Source organism: Polistes dominula, unplaced genomic scaffold, assembly GCF_049000335.1.
Source record: "Polistes dominula isolate Pdom_NZ unplaced genomic scaffold, Pdom_raw_medaka contig_78, whole genome shotgun sequence".
Classification (NCBI taxonomy): domain Eukaryota; kingdom Metazoa; phylum Arthropoda; class Insecta; order Hymenoptera; family Vespidae; genus Polistes; species Polistes dominula.
The window spans coordinates 3,266,139-3,286,248 of NW_028301042.1; the positions used below are offsets into that span (position 1 = coordinate 3,266,139).

The following is a 20,110-nucleotide window of genomic DNA, read 5'->3' on the forward strand; positions in this document are numbered from 1 at the left end:
CAGATGCGATTCTTCAAATCGCCCAGGTGTTGTAAAAATGGCGGAAAAAAAAACATAATAAAATCTTAAAAGTATCTCAACACAAAAAGAAATTTCAAATTATTAAAATTAGATCATCAAAAATAACAGAAAACATTGATAATTCTTGACAGAACCGATTCCAGATAAATTGACAAACAACACAGGTTATTCACAAACAACACAGTAGAAATGAAGATGAGTAAAATCCTGTTGAAAGATGAGGTTAGGACAATCTTCATTTAGTTGAAGCATAAGCCATTCCATTAACATGTCAAGGTAGGTTAGGCCAGTGACAGTAGGCTAGGCCAACAAGAAAGTCCCCCATACACTTTCCATCAGCTCGTCACGCAAATCACGTTGAGATACATGAACATGAACACACAGACACAACATAACTTACGGAAAATAAACTTACAATTTATCAATCATTGAATTGATCAATCATTGCATACAATTGTGGAACGTATAATATATATCAATTCAGTAACTGACACATATCAACTGTATTATTGTACAATTCTTTTAACCGAATCTATTATTACAAAATAGTAGCATTACTATAATAAACATGTGATACTTAATTTAAATATATCTGTATATATATATACACACACACACACACATACATATAAATGTATCACTAAACATACGAAACGAAAACAAAAGAGAAAGATTTAATTGAAAAAAAGGAATCTATCGATACGATTGATAGAATTAGCTGATAATACTTAATTATAATTACCTGATATCTACCATATCGATCGAGAAACCTTGACGTGTTATAAATGAGAGAGTGAGAGAGATAGAAAGATAGAGAGAGATAGAGTAGGGTGAATCGTAATTGCGATCGCTAAATCGAGGATCGACAGATTCCTCACTTGAACGCGAGGCAAAATTACTTGGAGATCGTTCAATCGACGTCACCCCATTGATGGCCACTGGACTAAGTTGAAATAATTCAGGCAATTATTTGCGATCACTCGTAAGCCCCATCAACGTCACACTTGTTGTATGCACCCCTGAAAATCGTTTAATAGGAATCTCTCAATCGAGAGATCAACTCGTCCTTCTACTCGTCTTCTATTCCTCTTCGTTGTCACTTGACAAGTCCAAAAAATAATCATCCCTAAACCCATGAAGGTGGTTGAAATTAAATGTAGAAATTAATTCGAGATGATTCTTTATATATTTAAAATTATCAAATCTAAATTTAAATATCATTCAAAACCTATAATGGTAGTTTGATAGTTGGTATTAAATGTGGGAATTAATTCAGCGCCTGTATATATTTAAAACTATCAAATAGAATTTTAAATATCGTCCAAAATCTATGACTGTGGTTAGTATTAAATGCAGAAATTAATTTGGTACCCTTACATTTAAAGCTATCAATAAAAATTTAAATATCATCCAAAACTTATAATTGTGGTTAGTATTAAATGCAGAAATTAATTTGGTATCCTTACATTTAAAACTATCAATAAAAATTTAAATACCACCCAAAACCTATAACTGTGGTTAGTTATAATGTAGATATTTATAGCATATATGTATATAGATATAGTATAATGTGGTTAGTTATAACGTGTTAGTTATTAAATGTAGAAATTAATTTTATACCCTTACATTTGAAACTATCAAATCCAAATTTAAACATCACCCAAAACCTATAACTATGGTTAGTATTAAATATATATAGTACCTTTATATTTAATACTATCAAATCCAAATTTAACTATTAACCAAAACCTATAACTGTGATTAGTATTAAATGTAAAATTAATTCAGGTCCTATATATATTTACAACTATCATTACTTTTACTTATAGAATCATTCACACATACATCACTATTTTCTCTTAGAATTCAAATTTCTTAATAACCTTGATGAGATCTGAAGGAGTGTTATTTAGATTATAAATAATTGTACCACTTAGAATAAAAATTATCAATCTATCATAATGATTTAAAACGTTATGACGTGTGACAGAAAAAAAATCACTTGCTTTTAACAAACTTAACGCTTTCCTTATTTCATATGCAAATAATCAACTGTTTAAATTACAGGACATGATTTGTGCGACATTACAAAATAGACGTTTTAATTTATTGATCATGCGAAAAGTCCGTTTTACCGACCATGAAACGAGACACGTTATTTTGCAACACGAAACGTTCTATTAGGCACGTGAGACATCATTTGTAAACCTTGGAAGGGGAAGTATTCCCAATAAGGTTAGTTTTCAAATCTGGTCCCATTTCTTGGGGCCTTACAATACTATTTCCCAAAGAATTGTTTGAAGAGGTCCAAACATGCGTAGAATAATTCATAACCAATAAACCACTTCCATTCTAATAGAATATTATTAATAAGTTACCCAAATTGATACAGACCCAAAAAAAAACCTGATAAATATTTCCAAAGATAATCTTTTACCTAATATTTGCATTAAAAACTCTCAAAGTGAGTTTCAAAAAAGAAAAGTGTGACACCAAATTAATAGACCCAATCAACCGACTAAACTAACAAGTGTTAAATTCAGAATGATTTGAAGATCAATGAGACTCTTTTTTAAAAGCTCATTAGGCTTGTGTAGTTTTGTTCCCTGAAGACAAAATTTGGTCTTACCAGGTGGTATAGTTATATCAATAGCTCTTACGATGATATCAATGCAGAACGCAGTCTCCTCCCACGAAACTGCCCCCATCCCACCCTCACCCCTACCAAACCTTTTACGTGAAAGTGACGCTAAGCGAAAATCGATCTCACTGTGTCTACCCCTTCCTAGCTTAATTCTCCTCTTTTCTTCCTTTACTCACCCCCACCTCCAACTCCCAACCCTCTACTCTCTTTTCTCTTTCTCTCTCATTGCGAATAATAAATTTCAAAAAAAAAAAAGAAGGAATAAAAATAATCAAATCGACGGGAGAAAAAGTAATTAAGGAATAAAGAGGGGTGAGGTAAGGGGGGAGGGATAGAATATTAGACTCGATTGGAGGTTGGGGAAATTTGTTTCATTGATTCCTATTTCTTCTTCTTCTTTTTTTTGTCTTGTTTGTTTTTTTTTGGTTTTGTTTGTTTTTTTTTCGCGGTTGATTTTAAATAGAATACCCACCCGAGCAAAGGTCTTCCATTTTTCCTCGAGTAATCGTTGAATAATGCCACCGTCCAGCATGTCCAAATGCTCCTCCTTCGTACCATTCAGGATGATGAATAGGGCGGAGTTCCAGTCTGAAATAGAAAATTCGTCGTGAGGACCATGTTTTTTTTTGCGGGTTAATGAAACATTGTATTTTTAATGATTCGAAGATTTTATATTTTCGTAGTGATGATATGACACCCTACTACTACCACTACAAAACAAAAACATATTTACCAATTACTATTTCATAATTTTATCGCATTATAAACACATAATAATGCATTGATTATTTTACAAACAAAATCATTTACTAAAATTAAAATAATAAATTCATTTTTACTTACTATTAGAGGATTATTTGGATTTATCTAAAGAAAATACGTTATAAAAATAATAATAATAATAATAATAATAATAATAATAATAATAATAATAATAATAATAATAATAATAATAATAATAAAATATTAAGATGAATTAATTAACACTTTTTCATACGAGCGTCGGATATATCCGGCATCTATCTAATTATCCGTATATACGAGTGCCGGATATATTCGACATCCATCTGATGACCTATACGTACTAACGTTGGATATTATTTAACATTGTTTTATCAACATTAAACCTATCATAACCTATAATTTATAAAAACTCATCAAATATATGGTAAAGATTATTCATATTTAAATGAAAAGAAAAATATTTTCTTCCCTATACAATTGGCTATATGTAGTTTCATTCTATATTAAAACCTTAACTTTTTAAAACCTTTTCTTAAAAGAGGTTATTTGATTGCTCACGCTAAAAATAGATATACACGAAGTGTCGATAGATTTAAATGTTAAGCACGGTTTTTATTTAACGTTTAAGAAAATGTTCGTACAAAAGAGGATTGATCACGTGCTATGTGTACATTTTCGGAATGAAAGGGTTAATAAACTCAATGATGTATATATATATTTGATCAGGTCGTTGTCTCTTGTCCCCTTTTGAAATATTAAACACGCTCGTTTATAGCTAAGATTCCTTTCCTTCCTCTTAGCCTACAACCCCTTTCCCCTCCTCCACCTACACCAGCACCACCACCACCACCTCCTCCTCCTCCTCCTCTTTCTCACTTTTCCTTTCTTTTTGTCCTTTTCTAACGTTATATTGCGATCGATATCTCGTAGAAGAGAGGCGTTGTCGGTCGACTACATGGAAGAAGTTTCCGTCAAGTCGTTGCGCCAAGCGTGTCCTTAGGGTCCTTAATCATTCGAGCAAAGCAAAGCTGGCTTTTACCGGATGCTAGAGTGTAGACGAAAATTTTCAATTTCACTCCCTTCGATCCGTCCTCCTACCATTTTTCCTTCTCCCCTACCATTCTATTGGTCGTCTTTTCTCCTACAACGCCCTAACTTTAACGGGTCGAACACTTTTATACATATATATATATTAATCAAAGTATTATAACAAAATAACAGTAACGCGTAACAAAGGGCAAATCATTGTGTAGTAAATTATAAAAACATACAAAATAATATCACTATTTGGATGGAATACATAAAATAATAATACACGTAAAAAATAGAAAAAGTAAGGTTATGACATATATGTAAATCTGAAAAAAAAACGTATAACCTGAATAAATTAAAAAAATTGAATTGTAGTAGAGCGCCATTTATTGAATGATATATATTATATATATTAATTTATTATTAAATAATTAATTATAATATATAATTAAATAAAATTATTAAATAAAAAATAAATATTAATTATATAATTAAGATAATATATTATTTTATTAATTATTATAATTATTAAAAATAATTATATTTATATTTAATTATATCTATTACTTATACATTATATTTTTTTATATTATTATATTTATTTTTATATTGTAATATTATTATATAACTAAATAATATTAATTTATATTTTATATTAATTATATTATATTTATATTATTTATACATTATATTTATATATTATTATTAATAATTACTTACTAATAATAATTATAATTTTATTTTTAATTAATTATTATATATAAGTAATAAATTATATATAAATAATATAAAAATAATAAATATTAAATATATATATATATATAATCAACATACAAAATAATACCACAATTAGAAAATAGAATACATAAAATAATAATTTGGATCTCTGGCAGGGGCGTGGCGTAGCAATTCGCCTATCTACTCTAATTTTGAATTTAGCCATCAGATAGCGTATTCAAGTGCTAGATATTCCAATACACAACAAAAATAGGAAAAGTAAGGTTATGTCGTATGTAAATCCGAAAGAAACTTGTAACCTAAATAAATTGAAATAATTGAATTGTAATACAGTGCCATCTATTGAATGCTTACAGAACCTAGAGTTCCAGATAACCTCTTAATAATAAATCCTCAATTTTGCTATAAAAAATAAACAAAAATTGCTATATAAACTATCCTATTTTTTAAGTTACAACAAATAACACAAAATCAAAAAAAGTTTATTAAAATCAGCTGAGTAATTTCGAAGTTATTAATGGACAAACATTGTGACATTGTGATTTTTACATATATATACTGTTTAGTTATCTAATTAAATTATTTTTATAAACTAACTGAGTAATTTAATTAAAGCATATACAAATAATTGTATTATACATCATAATATAACTAGATATCATATGAATACTAGATGTCTGGTTATTTTGTTTCATAATACTATTACAAATAGTTGTCTTAAAATTTTGTCAGAGAAAAATTATTTATTACAGCACGTGTACTTTCTTCCGTGACATTTCCAATTGGCACAGTATATACCCTTTTTTAAATTTTAAATTACTTTTTCAACTCTTCGGATTTGAATGACATCATACATAGTGATTCAACGATCAAAAATCCTTTGGTTTTATTCGACTGGAAACTTTAACACACTTTACCTTCCTTACAGAAGCTTCTTGTATTTCACTGATGACATATGCGCACTGTTAGCACACTGTGACCGGTAAAGCTTCCAATATTTCAACGAACTTTTTTTCTGAATAAAATCCATTTCTATGAAAACTATATTAACCCTGATACTATATACACTTCAATGTGGTACGTTCAAAATCGACTAAACCGGAACATTTGTATTCACAGCAAAGAAACAAATAACACAATACATAATTTGAAGTATTGTTTATAGAAACAAAGAATGATTTTAAAGATTGATGAAACATCAATTTCATACTTTAACTATTCATTTCTCGTGAGTTTATATATTACTTAATTGAAGTATATAATTCTGACTTATTTCATATTTTACTTCACAACTTTAATTATATTTTATGAATTGATTGAATTCACGAAATAACTGTTACATATATAGGGTGACTCATGAAAAGCAGGACTTCGTGTTTACTTCATATTTTAATTGATCGGTATAATTGTCATGTAATAATTAATTATTTGTAAATAATATAATTTCATGTATTTCACAATTTTAAATTTATTCTCATATGCTGATGATTTTAATATCTTTAATTGTATTGATTAAAAACCTTTATGTGTTCAATTAATTCAGAATAATTTTATGTTATATAATTTTAATGAAATGTTATTATCGTGCCTTTTACTAATAAAATAAACAATTGACTATTTAATTATTGTATCAATTTTTCGTTGCAATCATTGTTTAATGTTATTTAAGATTTATATACTGTATTATCCTCTGACTTTTATTTTAGATATGATTATAATATTATCACGTCACATAATTTCAATTCAAATTATTAAGTAATCTTGATGTTTTTTAAAAAAACATAAAAGTCGTCTTACAATTGGTCTATTTTATACCATTAGTTGAATCAAACCACCAATCAAATAAGAATGTGTAATAATGCTATTTATATTGATAAAAAATTGGACATACTGTTCCATAACTTTAAAGTATGAATATCAACAATATATATATAATAGATTATTTTAATTAATACTATTAGATTTTCCTTTGCTTATCACTATAATCAATTTTCTATTATAAATTAAATAAATCATTTCCTTATTCAACTATTCTTATTTTGATCGACTAATTAATTTGATAATACTGTAAATTATTTTAATCACATTTATTCTAATTAATAATTAAAAAACGTATCAGTTATTATTATACAAATATAATTGATATCCGATAATATTGAAAGATATCGAGAAATTTGATTGATTTTAATCGAATTACAATATTTTCCGTCGAAAACGAATTGAATATGATCGAAAAAACATATATACATTTAACCTATTCTATATCAATATAACTTTTAAATAATAATAATAATAATAACCATAATAATAATAATAATAATAATAATAATAATAATAATAATAATACGAATAAAATTATATCGAGATAATGTTACTAGTAAAACTAATAGGGTTTATTAATAGTAATTAAAAGAAAATTAGTTAGCAATTGGTAGACAAATCGATAGTACGAACTACTGAATTTGATTGAACGATCATTCTACTTCGGTTTTTCATCCATTAATAATAATATCGTGAAATTTACCAAAAAAAATCAAAGCTTTTAAGTTTGCAAATGTAAATTATTCCTATTAAACTAATCTATACATGAACCGTTTATTTTGAAAGTGGCTCAACTCCATTTATATTCGAATCGATATATTGAAGAGTTTACGTTTCAATTCAATTAAAAATATACGTATAGGATACTAGTGAGTCATACTGCTTAAGTGTATCTAAAAGAGTTAAATTTATAGTTCCTATTAAAATAATGGCAATTATTAAGTGAATAATATGCGTTTTCTAACCACGAATAGAGTTAGGCCACTTTGAAAATTAACAATTTGATTTGTTATAAAATTTCGAAGGGACCCAACTCCATTCAACATAATACAAGATGCTTCAAATTAAAAAGAACAATACTTAATTTATTTTACATATCTTTAAAACACTTCAGAAACATAATTTATGTGATTTAAAACATTTTTTAACTACATAACGTCCAAAATTATAAACATAACCTACAAAACAATTTACTACTCATGTACATTTTGTGTGTGCGAAAGAGATTTGAAGAAATCATGATGTTCCGATGGTATATATCGTAATAGGTTAATTATATCCTTGAATTTTGCTGTTGTAATTTGTCTGATATTTTTATATAGGGGTGTCAATACAATATTTTCGAACTTTCTTGGTCTACCCCGACGTGGTAATAAATGCAGGACTTTCAAATTTTCATTCTCATTCATTGATGTCTTATAGAAAATTTTATACAGTTCATTCCTGACAAAACGCATGCAACATATTTTTAATCAGTTTATTGATTCTTCATCAGAATTCTTTAACCTTTTCAAAATTGCGTCTTCTAATAATTTTGTTTATACAAAATCTTCTTGTCTCATTTTATGTACAATAAAGTATTATAATATTTACTCGGAATATAAGCAACCTCAAATGCTTTATTGGTACATAACATGAAGTTGTACAATAACCATGTACAACCGAAAAATAATAAATGACGAATGGAGTTAGGCGATTTTCGAAATAAATTTTTTATTATTGTGTTAATCGGCAAATTTTCTTGTTACAAAATCTTCATGATTTTAAATATATTTGTAACAAATTGCTTCGGAATGAAAAGATCATGTAAAAATGTAACTATTACGGTAACTAACTTGATTTTTTTGGAAAATGGAGTCAGGACATTTTCAAAATAAAGGTCTCACATATATAACGTATTCTATATCAATATAACTATTAAATAATAATAATAATGACAATATAAATAAAATTAAATCGGGGTAATATTACTAGTAAAACTAATACGGTTTATTAATAATAATAAAACAAAACCAACTAGCATTTGTTAGAAAAATCGATTTCAAATGTAAATTAATATTAATCAATTAATCTACTATACATAACGTATTCTATATTAATATAACTATTAAATAATAATAATAATAATAATAATAATAATAATAATAATAATAATAATAATAATAATAATAATAATAACAATAATAATGACAATATAAATAAAATTAAATCGGGGTAATATTACTAGTAAAACTAATACGGTTTATTAATAATAATAAAACAAAAGCAACTAGCATTTGTTAGAAAAATCGATTTCAAATGTAAATTAATATTATTAAATTAATCTACTATACATAACGTATTCTATATTAATATAACTATTAAATAATAATAATAATAATAATAATAATATGAATAAAATTAGTTTTTTAAAAATTAAAACTAGTACGAGGTATATTATTAACGATTTAAACAAAACCCGTTAACAATTGATAGAAAAATCAATAGTACGGACTACTGAATTTGACTCTCCTTCGATTTTTCTTCCATCTATCTATCCACCTATCTATTTATCTATCTATCTAGATAGATAGATATAGGATCGAACGACAATAGGTTCAATTGGTGGATCGGTAAAAGGGGTAAGAGAGATAATGGATTCCGAAACTAAATGAAACGCTCGCGAGCACACCAGTTTGAGTCCAAGCGGCTAATCTCGAAACTTCGTTAAATGCCCCTTAATTGCATCCTGCAACTAGAGACCCTTATTCTTCTTCCACTTCTAACCTCAATCTCTTCCACTTTAAGAGAGAAAACGGGCCTTCTCTCCTTCCAAGTCCAGTCAGAAAACTCGTCTCGAACGAATAAGACAGATGTATCTACCTTACCCCGTTTCCCCTATACTTCCCCTATACTTTTCACCCTAAAATCACTTAATTAACCTCGAAACAGTTCGATAAACTTTTTCTAACCTTTCTTTTTCGACAAAACAAAAAAATATATCTACAATTTAACCTCTTCCCACACATTCCTAATTTATTTTTTCCGATCGATAAAATCGGGTGAGGGGGAGTGGGAGGGGGAGGGGAAGAGGGAGGAGGATCAATGATTTCTATTTACAGACTTGTACCTTTTACGATATGAGAAACGATAATTAGTGGAGGAAAATGTTTCTTATATTTTTTTGTTTGTTTTTTTTTTTTAGGTAAAAAAAAATAATAGTGGACTTTTTCTTTATCGAAAATTCTAACCTATAAAAAAAACTTTTCTCGTCCCTAATTCTGTATTTAACGTTAACCGACAAACTTAACAACATGATCGTTTTGTTTTTCGAGAAATAAAAATTTCATTTCTTATTAACGTCTTTTGGGGTAGTATCATTTTGTTAAAACTTCAAGTACATTCATGAGAGTAATTTCCACTTTGTTTGCACTCACTTATTCTTATTCTTTCATGCTTGAATTTTTGCCAGTGCATTTCATTTTTCCGCTAGATTAAACTGGCAGTTTAGTCAACCTCTTCGCTTCCTTATTTCCCAACGAATTATACTCAAAGGTGTCTTATATGAAGTAACAAAGGAAGATAATAAAAGAAAAAAAAAACTAGAAAAATAAATAAATAAAGAACATGTAGTTTCACAATAAAAATTTTCTACGAGAGTTGCAAGAAGTTGAAAATAAGGAATAATATATAACAAAATGAATAATTCAAATAAAATTCACATTTTACGGTTCGCGGAGTACAACGGGCCCAAATCCGAAAAAGGCCCAAATACGAAATAGGTCCAAATCGGAAATGTAAGATGCATATGGAGATGTATAATAGTTTAATCTTTTTGAAAATTAGCATTTAAGGATTTAAGGGAATCACGAAATCTGATGTTATTTTTTTGAAAAATAAAATGGCGGACTGATTTTGTAAAAAGTAATTCAATTCTTTTTGAAAATTAGAATACAAGGACTTAGGAGGTAGTTCTATAAGAATCTGATTTTTTTTTAAATAAAATGGCCGACTCAAAATGGCGGACTGATAAATTAAAAATTAATTTAATATTTTTGAAAATTAATGTTTCAGAATTTTAGGAATCGCTAATTATAAATCTGATGTTTTTTTTTGAAAAATAAAATGGCGGACGTATTTTGTAAAAAGTAATTCAATCTTTTTGAGAATTAGAATTCAAGGACTTAGAAGGTAGTTGATTAAGAATCCGATTTTTTTTTAACAAAATGGCCGATTTAAAATGGTGAACTGATAAATTAAAAATAAATTTTATATTTTTGAAAATTAATATTTTACAATTTAGCGGATCACTAATTATATATCAGAGGTTACTTCTTTTTACCAAAACGGCGTACGAAAAATGTTTATAATTAATGTTCATTATTTAATTTTGTATGTATATGTTCGTTTAAAAATCATGATCATCGTATGTGTTCAACTCAAAAAGTATAAAAGTTGAGTACCCTTGGTTCATAGCAATTCGATTTTAACTTTTGAAATTATAATTATTTTAAAATTAATTAACATTTGAAATTAATTTAAACTTTGAAGAGCTTTCGTTAAAATTGTTATCCTAATCCAGCATATTTAAATACATGTTCATTATATTTTATATCTTAAATGTAACTTAATAATTTCATTTTTAATGTATATGTTTATTTAAAAATAATAATCATTGTATATGTGCAACCTGAGAAGTATGAAAGTTGAGTATCCCTAGTTCATAGCGATTCGATCTTTACTTTCGAAATTAACATTTAAATTTTAATTTCGTCATTTAATTTGTTAACAATTAATTTTTTCAATTAATTTAAATTTTGAAAAACTTTTGTTAAACTTGTTATTCTAAAACAACATATTCAAATAGTACATTTTCATATATGTCATCATGGAATACAATTCATTTTGGAATATAATTTAATAATTTAATTTGTTGTAATGTATATGTTTATTTAAAAATAATAATCAACCCAAGAAGTATAAAAGTTAAATACCCATAGACCATAGTAATTCGATCTTAACTTGTGAATTGATTTTAATTTCAAAATTATTAATATTAGAAATTAATTTAAATTTTGAAAAACTTTTGTTATAAATTTGTTATCCAAATTCAACATATTTGAATACATTTTCATTATAATTTTTTCTAATGTATATGTTTGTTTCAAAATAATAATCATCGTATATGTGCAACCCGAGAATTATAAAAGTTGAGTACCTCTGGTTCATAGCAATTCCATCTTAACTCATAGCAATTAGGTGGAATATAGGAAAGAGAGAGATAGAGATAGAGCTAGAGACAGAATGAGAGAGAGCGAGAGAGAGAGAGAGATAGAGGTAGAGAACTAAAGGTAAAGCAAGTAAGATGTCTCTTGAATGTCCTTGTCTCGCCACCCTTAGAGACACACGCAAAGGGAGAGGACAGATATCGCGATTCTCGTAAGCATGTAATTCGATTAGCTTTAGGACGTACTTGTTCTACCGTCGGGCAGGAGCGTGTCGAGTGCATTAAGAGGATACGCCGAACAGGTGATATTACTGTAGCGCCAGAACTCTCGTGCTGACAGTTCCAGCATCTCTCGAAAGACCTCAGCACGTCCCAACTGGCAGGCTAGGGTCAACGGGGTCAGACCAGCACCGTTTAGAATCCCATTGCGTGCTGGAAGCTTCGGATGTCGCAGAGCATATCCGAACATGTCCTATGTTCAATGTGATCAAACTATCTGTATATTTAAATACATTTACAAATATACATGGTGACCAGTAACTGGTCAATGTGCAAATTTCTAATGTGACTTATTTTACATACAAAAATTTAGTTGGAAAATGTTAAATGGAATTTTGTTCATATGAAACTTTGTTTATTAGGAAAATATGTTTGAAAATTTGTCGGCCATTCTTTGTTCTTTTAATATAACAATTTTTTGTTTAACCAATATCATTAATATATCGATACTTTATGAGATATGAGACATTCTGATAAAAAAAGTGAGGTTAATTAAAGTAAAGTGACTATATATTGGTTTTATTAATACAGTAGTTGTTTTTGGTTATTGGTCTCAGTTTGTTGTTGAAATATAATTTGTACAATTTAGGAAATTATACAAAAATTAAAAGAACAATAGAAAAAATAAAGAATATAAACAACAATTATAAAGAAGATACAATTAAATTTACGAAACACATCTCTAATACCGGAACTAGTTTTATCCCTTAATACAGGGAAATGGTTAAGAACCTAACTATACATATACTCATATTCAACATTTTCTGTTGTCTTTTACAAAATTACTTGCATAATCCATACCAGTGGTTCTTAACCAGTTTTGCATAAAATAAATGAATATGAAAACACTTGTCATCGATCAATTTGCATATAACAAATAAATAATATAATTTTTAATAAAAAAATATGTTTATGAATATTCTTGATTATTAATTTTATGATTTTGATGTTTAGCAAATTTTTCTTACAATCACCTTAACTTCGTTAAGATTAAGAACCACTGATCTGTACTTTAATACATTATGAAGTGGTAATGTGTGTATGTTAGCACAGTTGTTCTGGGTAATCTCTAAAATACTAAATTGCATTAGAAAATTTCTGTACCATATAAAAGCTTATTTATTCATGAGCAACATAAGAAAAAAAGAAAATAGCACGTAGAAAGTGCATATGATCTTATCTCTTGAAACACTTGTTAAAAAAAAAAAAAAAAGAAAATGTCCTGGTTTTAAAGGTAAAAAAAAAAAAAAAGAAATAGTCACTTAACGTTGAAAAAAATAAAAATAAAATGTAATTGCACCTGACATGGTGCATTGGTGCATCCACGGAAAAAATAAGGTCGTAGGAAGTTAGGACATATTTTCACGGTATATGATTTTTTTCTATTTATCGGAAATAAGTATCTTGTTTCTAATAGGATGATATAATTTTAGTTAGTAAGAAGTTCACCAGAGTGTTATTGCGAATTAGTATGAGTAAGCTCAAGAATGTGTTAGAAATATTAGAAATACAAACATGTGAGACACAGCATACATATTACGTGATGATTTCATAAAAGTAAAAGTCAAATTAGTATCCGTTATTTTGTGTAATAAAGATAAACCATCCGAGTTTGTGTTTAAGTAATATTTCTTTATTAATAATTAAAGAATAAATATATATTACTATTTTTCTTTTTATTTAATAAATAATTATAAAATAATAAGCTACCAAATTTCAACCTTCAACATTGTTTTTATTTAAAAAAAAAAAAAGAAATAATCCGTTCTATTAAATATTTAATATCTTATAAGATATTGACATTTCGATGTATTTGTTGTATTTGTTTCTTTTTTTAATTTATTATTTTAACAATAAAAAGTATCTCAATTGATTAAATAAAGAAAAAAATATATTACATTAACAAATAAAATAAAATTGACAAATTTTGAAACATATATTTCTCAAAAACAAAGCCTCATATTAACATACATCAGTTACTGGATGCTTATAACATTAGTTACGGGAAACCCTGAATATACGTATTTTAATATATACATCTACGTGTTCGTATAAATGCATATATTATATTTTGTGTAGCAAAAGTTAGTATGTAATAAGTTTTCAAAACTAACCTAAATCCCTATTCCCCAAACTACGAGGTAATACGTTCGAATATTTGAATTAAACCAAAAAAGAAGAAAAGAACAAAAAGCAATGTGAGAGAAAGAGAGATGTTTGAACGTCACTCTTGAACTATTAGATAATTTGTAACAGATCGTGCTTACCAATTTATCGCAAACGACCACCATATGCAATATCATGTTCCCAAAAGAATCTTGTTCGTCGGGATCGGCTCCGTTATCTAACAAAAGATTATAAACGCTCTCGTTTGCGCAGCAAGCAGCCCATGCAAGCGGGTATTCACCAAGATAGGCAAGACCCTCGTAATCGGTACTCCTTGCTGGATTAGATCTCTGTTGATCTCTTGGTAGGAAGAAGCTACCAATGGCACGTTGTGAAATAATAGCACCGGCATCTATCAAATCCTGTACCAGTTCATTATTGTTGTAAGCTATTGCAAGATGTAACGCACTAGCACCTAGATATTCTTCACCTTCAACAACATCAATGGACAATCTTGGAAAACACTTGAGTAAAATTCTAGCGATTCTTGTATGCATTCTCGTGTCGCATATTATCAATACGTGCAATAAACTTTCCCCTAAGGATCCACGATATTGCATTTGCCAGCATGCTTCGTGATCGTTCCACAATGCCAAAGGATCAAAACGTGACAAGGATGCTTCTATCGGTAATACCACTTGATCAAGATCACGAAATTTCCAGCGTAAGTATTCGGCACGATTGATCACCTGACCTTTGCCATCACCGTACATCAATATACCAAACTGTTCTCTCATCAACTTCTCGACTTCCGGTTGACCGCCCAAATTATATGCCTCTATCAATTCACCACCTTTCTTGTAATTTGCCAAACGATAAAGCAAACACTGATCTTCGTTGCTTGCCTGGCTTATCACGCGATCCAAAATCGAGCCAGAATTGATCTGACTAGCCCGTGATTTACACGAACACACACCACCCATTCAGACATATTATTTTAATTAACTATTACTTTTTCATCTCTTCCATTATAACTTCTAATAAGAATTGAAGTAATAATATTAGCCTTTATGTTGTTTATCTCTCATATCCTACTCAAGTGTTTTCTGATACACTCAAAGATTGGCCTACCCCAAACCAGACATTTTTCGGTGATGGGAAATATCTTCTTTTCTTAGAAAGATAAAAAAAACTACTATAGTACTTTGGGGAGATCTCATCCAATGACCACCACCAACACAACCATCACCATCACCACAACTAACACTAGGACTAGCACTACCAATAGCAACAAACACCCTCGAATCGATCTAACTCGAGATAGCCCTTCAAGATTGGACTGGAGTATTCCTTCCAATGCAACCACCACCACACAGGTGGTAAAAGAGCTTTTCCTTTCGGCAACTATAGCAACCGTACTCGTAGAGTCCTCAACCGGCAGCAAAGTAATCTATAACTTGTACCTGGTGCAACCAGACACGATAGGGTCACTGGGTGATACCCTTCCTACCTACGATACCTTCTTACCTCCTACCACACTTATATCCCCAACCGTGTGTTGATTGGTTTTTTTCTCTTTTTTTTTTCTTTTCCTGAAAAACCTGGACACTATAAAGGATACAAAAAAATAGAAATAAATTAAATCTCGTACACTTTTTCTTTTTTCTTTTCTTTTCACTTTGTTTTTCTTTTGCTTTTTCTTTTTATACATTTTTATTAAATATTTTATTACTAGGATTCTTTGGCCACACGTTGCTGTGGCTTTGTTTCTAAAACTTCAATTTAAATTACTTAAGGCATTTAAATTAATATTTACTAATAATTTCTGAGAATTCAAATTATATTATTATATTATGCTATATATTATAATTTATTATTTTATAATATATAATTAAATAATTATTAAATACAATAAATAATAAATATATTATTAAAATAATATATTATATTTTTATTATTTGTACATTATATTTATTTATTTAATATTATTATATAAATAAATAATATTCATTTATATATATATATATCAACATACAAAATAATACTACAATTAGAATGGAATCACATAAAATAATAATACACAAGAAGAATAGAAAAAGTAAGGTTATGTCATATGTAAATCTGAAAAAAAACGTATAACGTGAATATATCCAAATAATAGAATTGTAATACAGTGCCATCTATTGAATACTTACAGTACCTAAAGACCTAGATAAACTTTAAATAATAAATCTTTAAATTAGCAATAAAAAATAAAAATAATCGCGATAAAATCTATTCTGTATTCTAAGTTGAACAAAATCACACAAAATGAACAAAATTTCATTACGATCGGTTCAATACTTTCGAAATTATTAATGGACAAATATATTGTGTCACTGAATTTTTATATATAAAGATATATAAAAATATTCTTTTTATACATTTTTTAATTTACTATTATTATTTATTTATTGAAAGATTTATTTTATATTACAAAATTTTGAATTCACGGACTAGATTGCAGTTAAAAGTTTCACTTTTCATTCGTTTGACCTTAACATACTTTACAAACTAATAACGGATTCGCAAGAACAAACATGTGGGCTAACGCGTCAATTCTCAAGGCTAACATATCGACTTTTTTTTCTCTTATTAAATACTAACTAATCTATAACTTGTAAAGAAAAAAAAAACAATTGTCTGAAACAGGATTAAATTAATCTTTTACTTTTGTAGGCGTCGTATTATGCGGGCTCGGTACATTGGCACCATTTGAAAATCAATCACTTTAGTTGCAAAACAATACGCGTATTTGAAAAATTTCAGACCCAAGGATTATGGGGTTTTGGAATGGGTGACAAGTGGCTGGAAGTAATAAAGAAAAAAGAAGAAAAAAAAAGATAAGGTCATTACTGAGTATCCTGGGCCACATTTGAAGGGTTCGTGGGCCTCATTTGAAAGGTTGGTGGGCAGCAAATTGAATTATGATTGATCTAATTAAGGCAAGACTAAATATTATAATCCAATATTAATTTAATAGAAATATTTAAAATCTCAAATGTTTTTATAACTTTAAACAAAATTGTAAAATTTGTTTACAATAAGACGAGAGGGGTGGGGTCCTAAGGGAAGGTCTTATACTCAACTATTTTCAGAATTTAGAAGGAAGAAGTACTATAAAAAATTTTATATATACCAATTTGTTTTTTTTTTTAATTTAAATTTTAATTTTATTTATGTATTTTTCTAATACTCGTTATTTCACATGATTATTAATTTTTTTTTTAAATAAATTGTAAAATATATATATATATATATATATATATATATATTTTTTTTTTTTCATCTATTTAGAGTATTTTATTATAATTTAATAGAGATTGTAAAAGAAAAAATTATCGAAACTATTTGTTAAAAATTATTTTTTTTTACATGTGCCACGGAAAAATGGGTTGCTAGACACCTTAAAAAAATTCTCACCAAATATGAGCTCTTAATTTTAATAGGAAGATCTTCTGCATCGCAGTTTTTTATTTTTTTCTCAGTCCAATAGAATAAAATTCATACCTCATCATTAATTGATTGTACAGAAAAATATTTTAAATGAATTTTGTAGGAAATTTAATGCTCTACAAAAAAAGTATCTTATATTTTTTTTGTAAACCTCACCATTTGAATGATATTGAAGATTGAAGTTTGATTATATTAAGGGGGATATACCTTTAGAGGCCCGAAAAAAACGCTTTTTTTACGAATTTTTTTTGGAAAACTGGCTTTATATTTTTTGACGAATGATCTTTAGTTCAAAATATACATGTTTGAAGATAATACAGTAATTTTTTTATGTACAAATATTGAGACACAACAGAGTTATAACCAATCTGCGTGATGTCCAGAAAAAAAATGTGGTTTGAGGTGAGTAAAGAATCTCTTTCCTGGACCATCTGAAATAAACAAAATCAATGCAAATACCTTGTATAGATGTGTCTTAACAGATTGAACGATTAACTTTTCCAAAATATTAATTTTTTACAAAATAGCGCACTTTTGAAAAAAAAGTTTTGTTTTTTCACCAAAAAAACGCCTATTATAAGCGTTCAAAAGATATTCAGAGACAAAAATCAGTACACATGAAAGTTTGATGATAAATAACTTTTGAACGGTTAATTTAATCGCCAAAACATAAAACACCATTTTTATACAGCAGTTAATTTCCTACAAAAATTTGTATTGTGCACTTTTTAATAGTTATTTATTGTCGAGTTATAAAATTCATAAACAAAAATGAAATTTGTCTAAAAATCATCAAATTTAAATCTTCAATATCATTCAAATGGTGAAGTTTACGGAAAAAATATAAGATACTTTTTTTGTAGAGCATTAAATTTCCTACAAAATTCGTCTTGAACATTTTTCTGTACAATCAATAAATAATGAGGTATGAATTTTAATCTATTGAACTGAAAAAAAAAATAAAAAACTGCGATGCGGAGGATCTTCCTATTAAAATTAAGAGCTCATATTTGGTAAAAATTTTTTTAAGATGTCTAGCAACCCATTTTTCCGTGGCACTTGAAAAAAAAAATAATTGATTTTTTTGACCCACCTCAATATATATATAATATATATATATATATATATTTATTTATTTATTTATTTAATTTAAAATTTAATTCATATTATAACTTACTTAATATATTTATGTAGAAATGTGTAGTGATTCCTATTAATTTTCTTCGATATCTTTTTTCATGCTTATCTTCAAGGAAAATTACTTCGTGGAATATTCTAGAATCATTCGAGTATCGTGTTATTTAATTTTTTCTTTTTTTTTTCTTTTCTTTTCTTATTGAGTTACTGATATCATATATCACGGATAGCAGTTTTGTTTTAATAATAGGCACTCAATCAATTTACATATGTATACGATATGTGTATGTACTCGTGCCCTCGCGTGCGTTATTTCGTTAATAAATTGTTTATACTTATTTGATTATTATTAAATTTTTTTTCTTTATATTTTCATATAGTAAGACATATTTTGGTAATTATTTTATTCTTGCAATTTCAAAAAATATTTTTAATAACTAAATGTAAATATACATGTATGTAGACATACGTTAATATATATATATGTTATATGTTGTATAAATGTACGTGACGATAATTACTTGAAGTATTGACGTATTATTCATCGTATTCTGTGAATATTGTTTCTTAGAAAACTGAGGATGATATCACTGAGAAGACAGTTAACCAAACGATAACATTCTAATCGCATATTGGATAGTAAGAAAACGTTGGCTTTTAATTTATTAATAGGAAATTGAGTCAACTTGAAAGTATGATTATGCCTAATTAGATCTTTTTTTTTTTTTACAAAGACAATACAAGATTTTAATGTTTTAGATTATTTTTGTTAATTTTACACTGTTGTAAAATTCGTTTAAGATTTATCGTATCTTAGGTTAGTTGGATTAGTTAGGAGAAATGAAGTTTTTAAAAAATATTTCATACGTTTTTAAAATATCGAAAGG

General features: G+C 27.5%; 1 protein-coding gene across 1 annotated transcript in view; it reads right to left on the reverse strand.

The window, feature by feature from the left end:
* Nucleotides 1–15,631, reverse strand: part of iav (transient receptor potential cation channel subfamily V iav) — a 59,163-nt gene extending 43,532 nt beyond the window's left edge. Inside the window, exons 1-3 of the mRNA XM_089175030.1 lie at nucleotides 14,753–15,631; nucleotides 12,453–12,678; nucleotides 3,138–3,253 (exon numbers count right to left, since the gene is read on the reverse strand). Of these exons, the coding sequence (XP_089031156.1) occupies nucleotides 3,138–3,253; nucleotides 12,453–12,678; nucleotides 14,753–15,574 (1,164 nt within the window). The 5' untranslated portion in view covers nucleotides 15,575–15,631. The remainder of the gene's footprint in view (nucleotides 1–3,137; nucleotides 3,254–12,452; nucleotides 12,679–14,752) is intronic.
* Nucleotides 15,632–20,110: the final 4,479 nt, after the last annotated feature.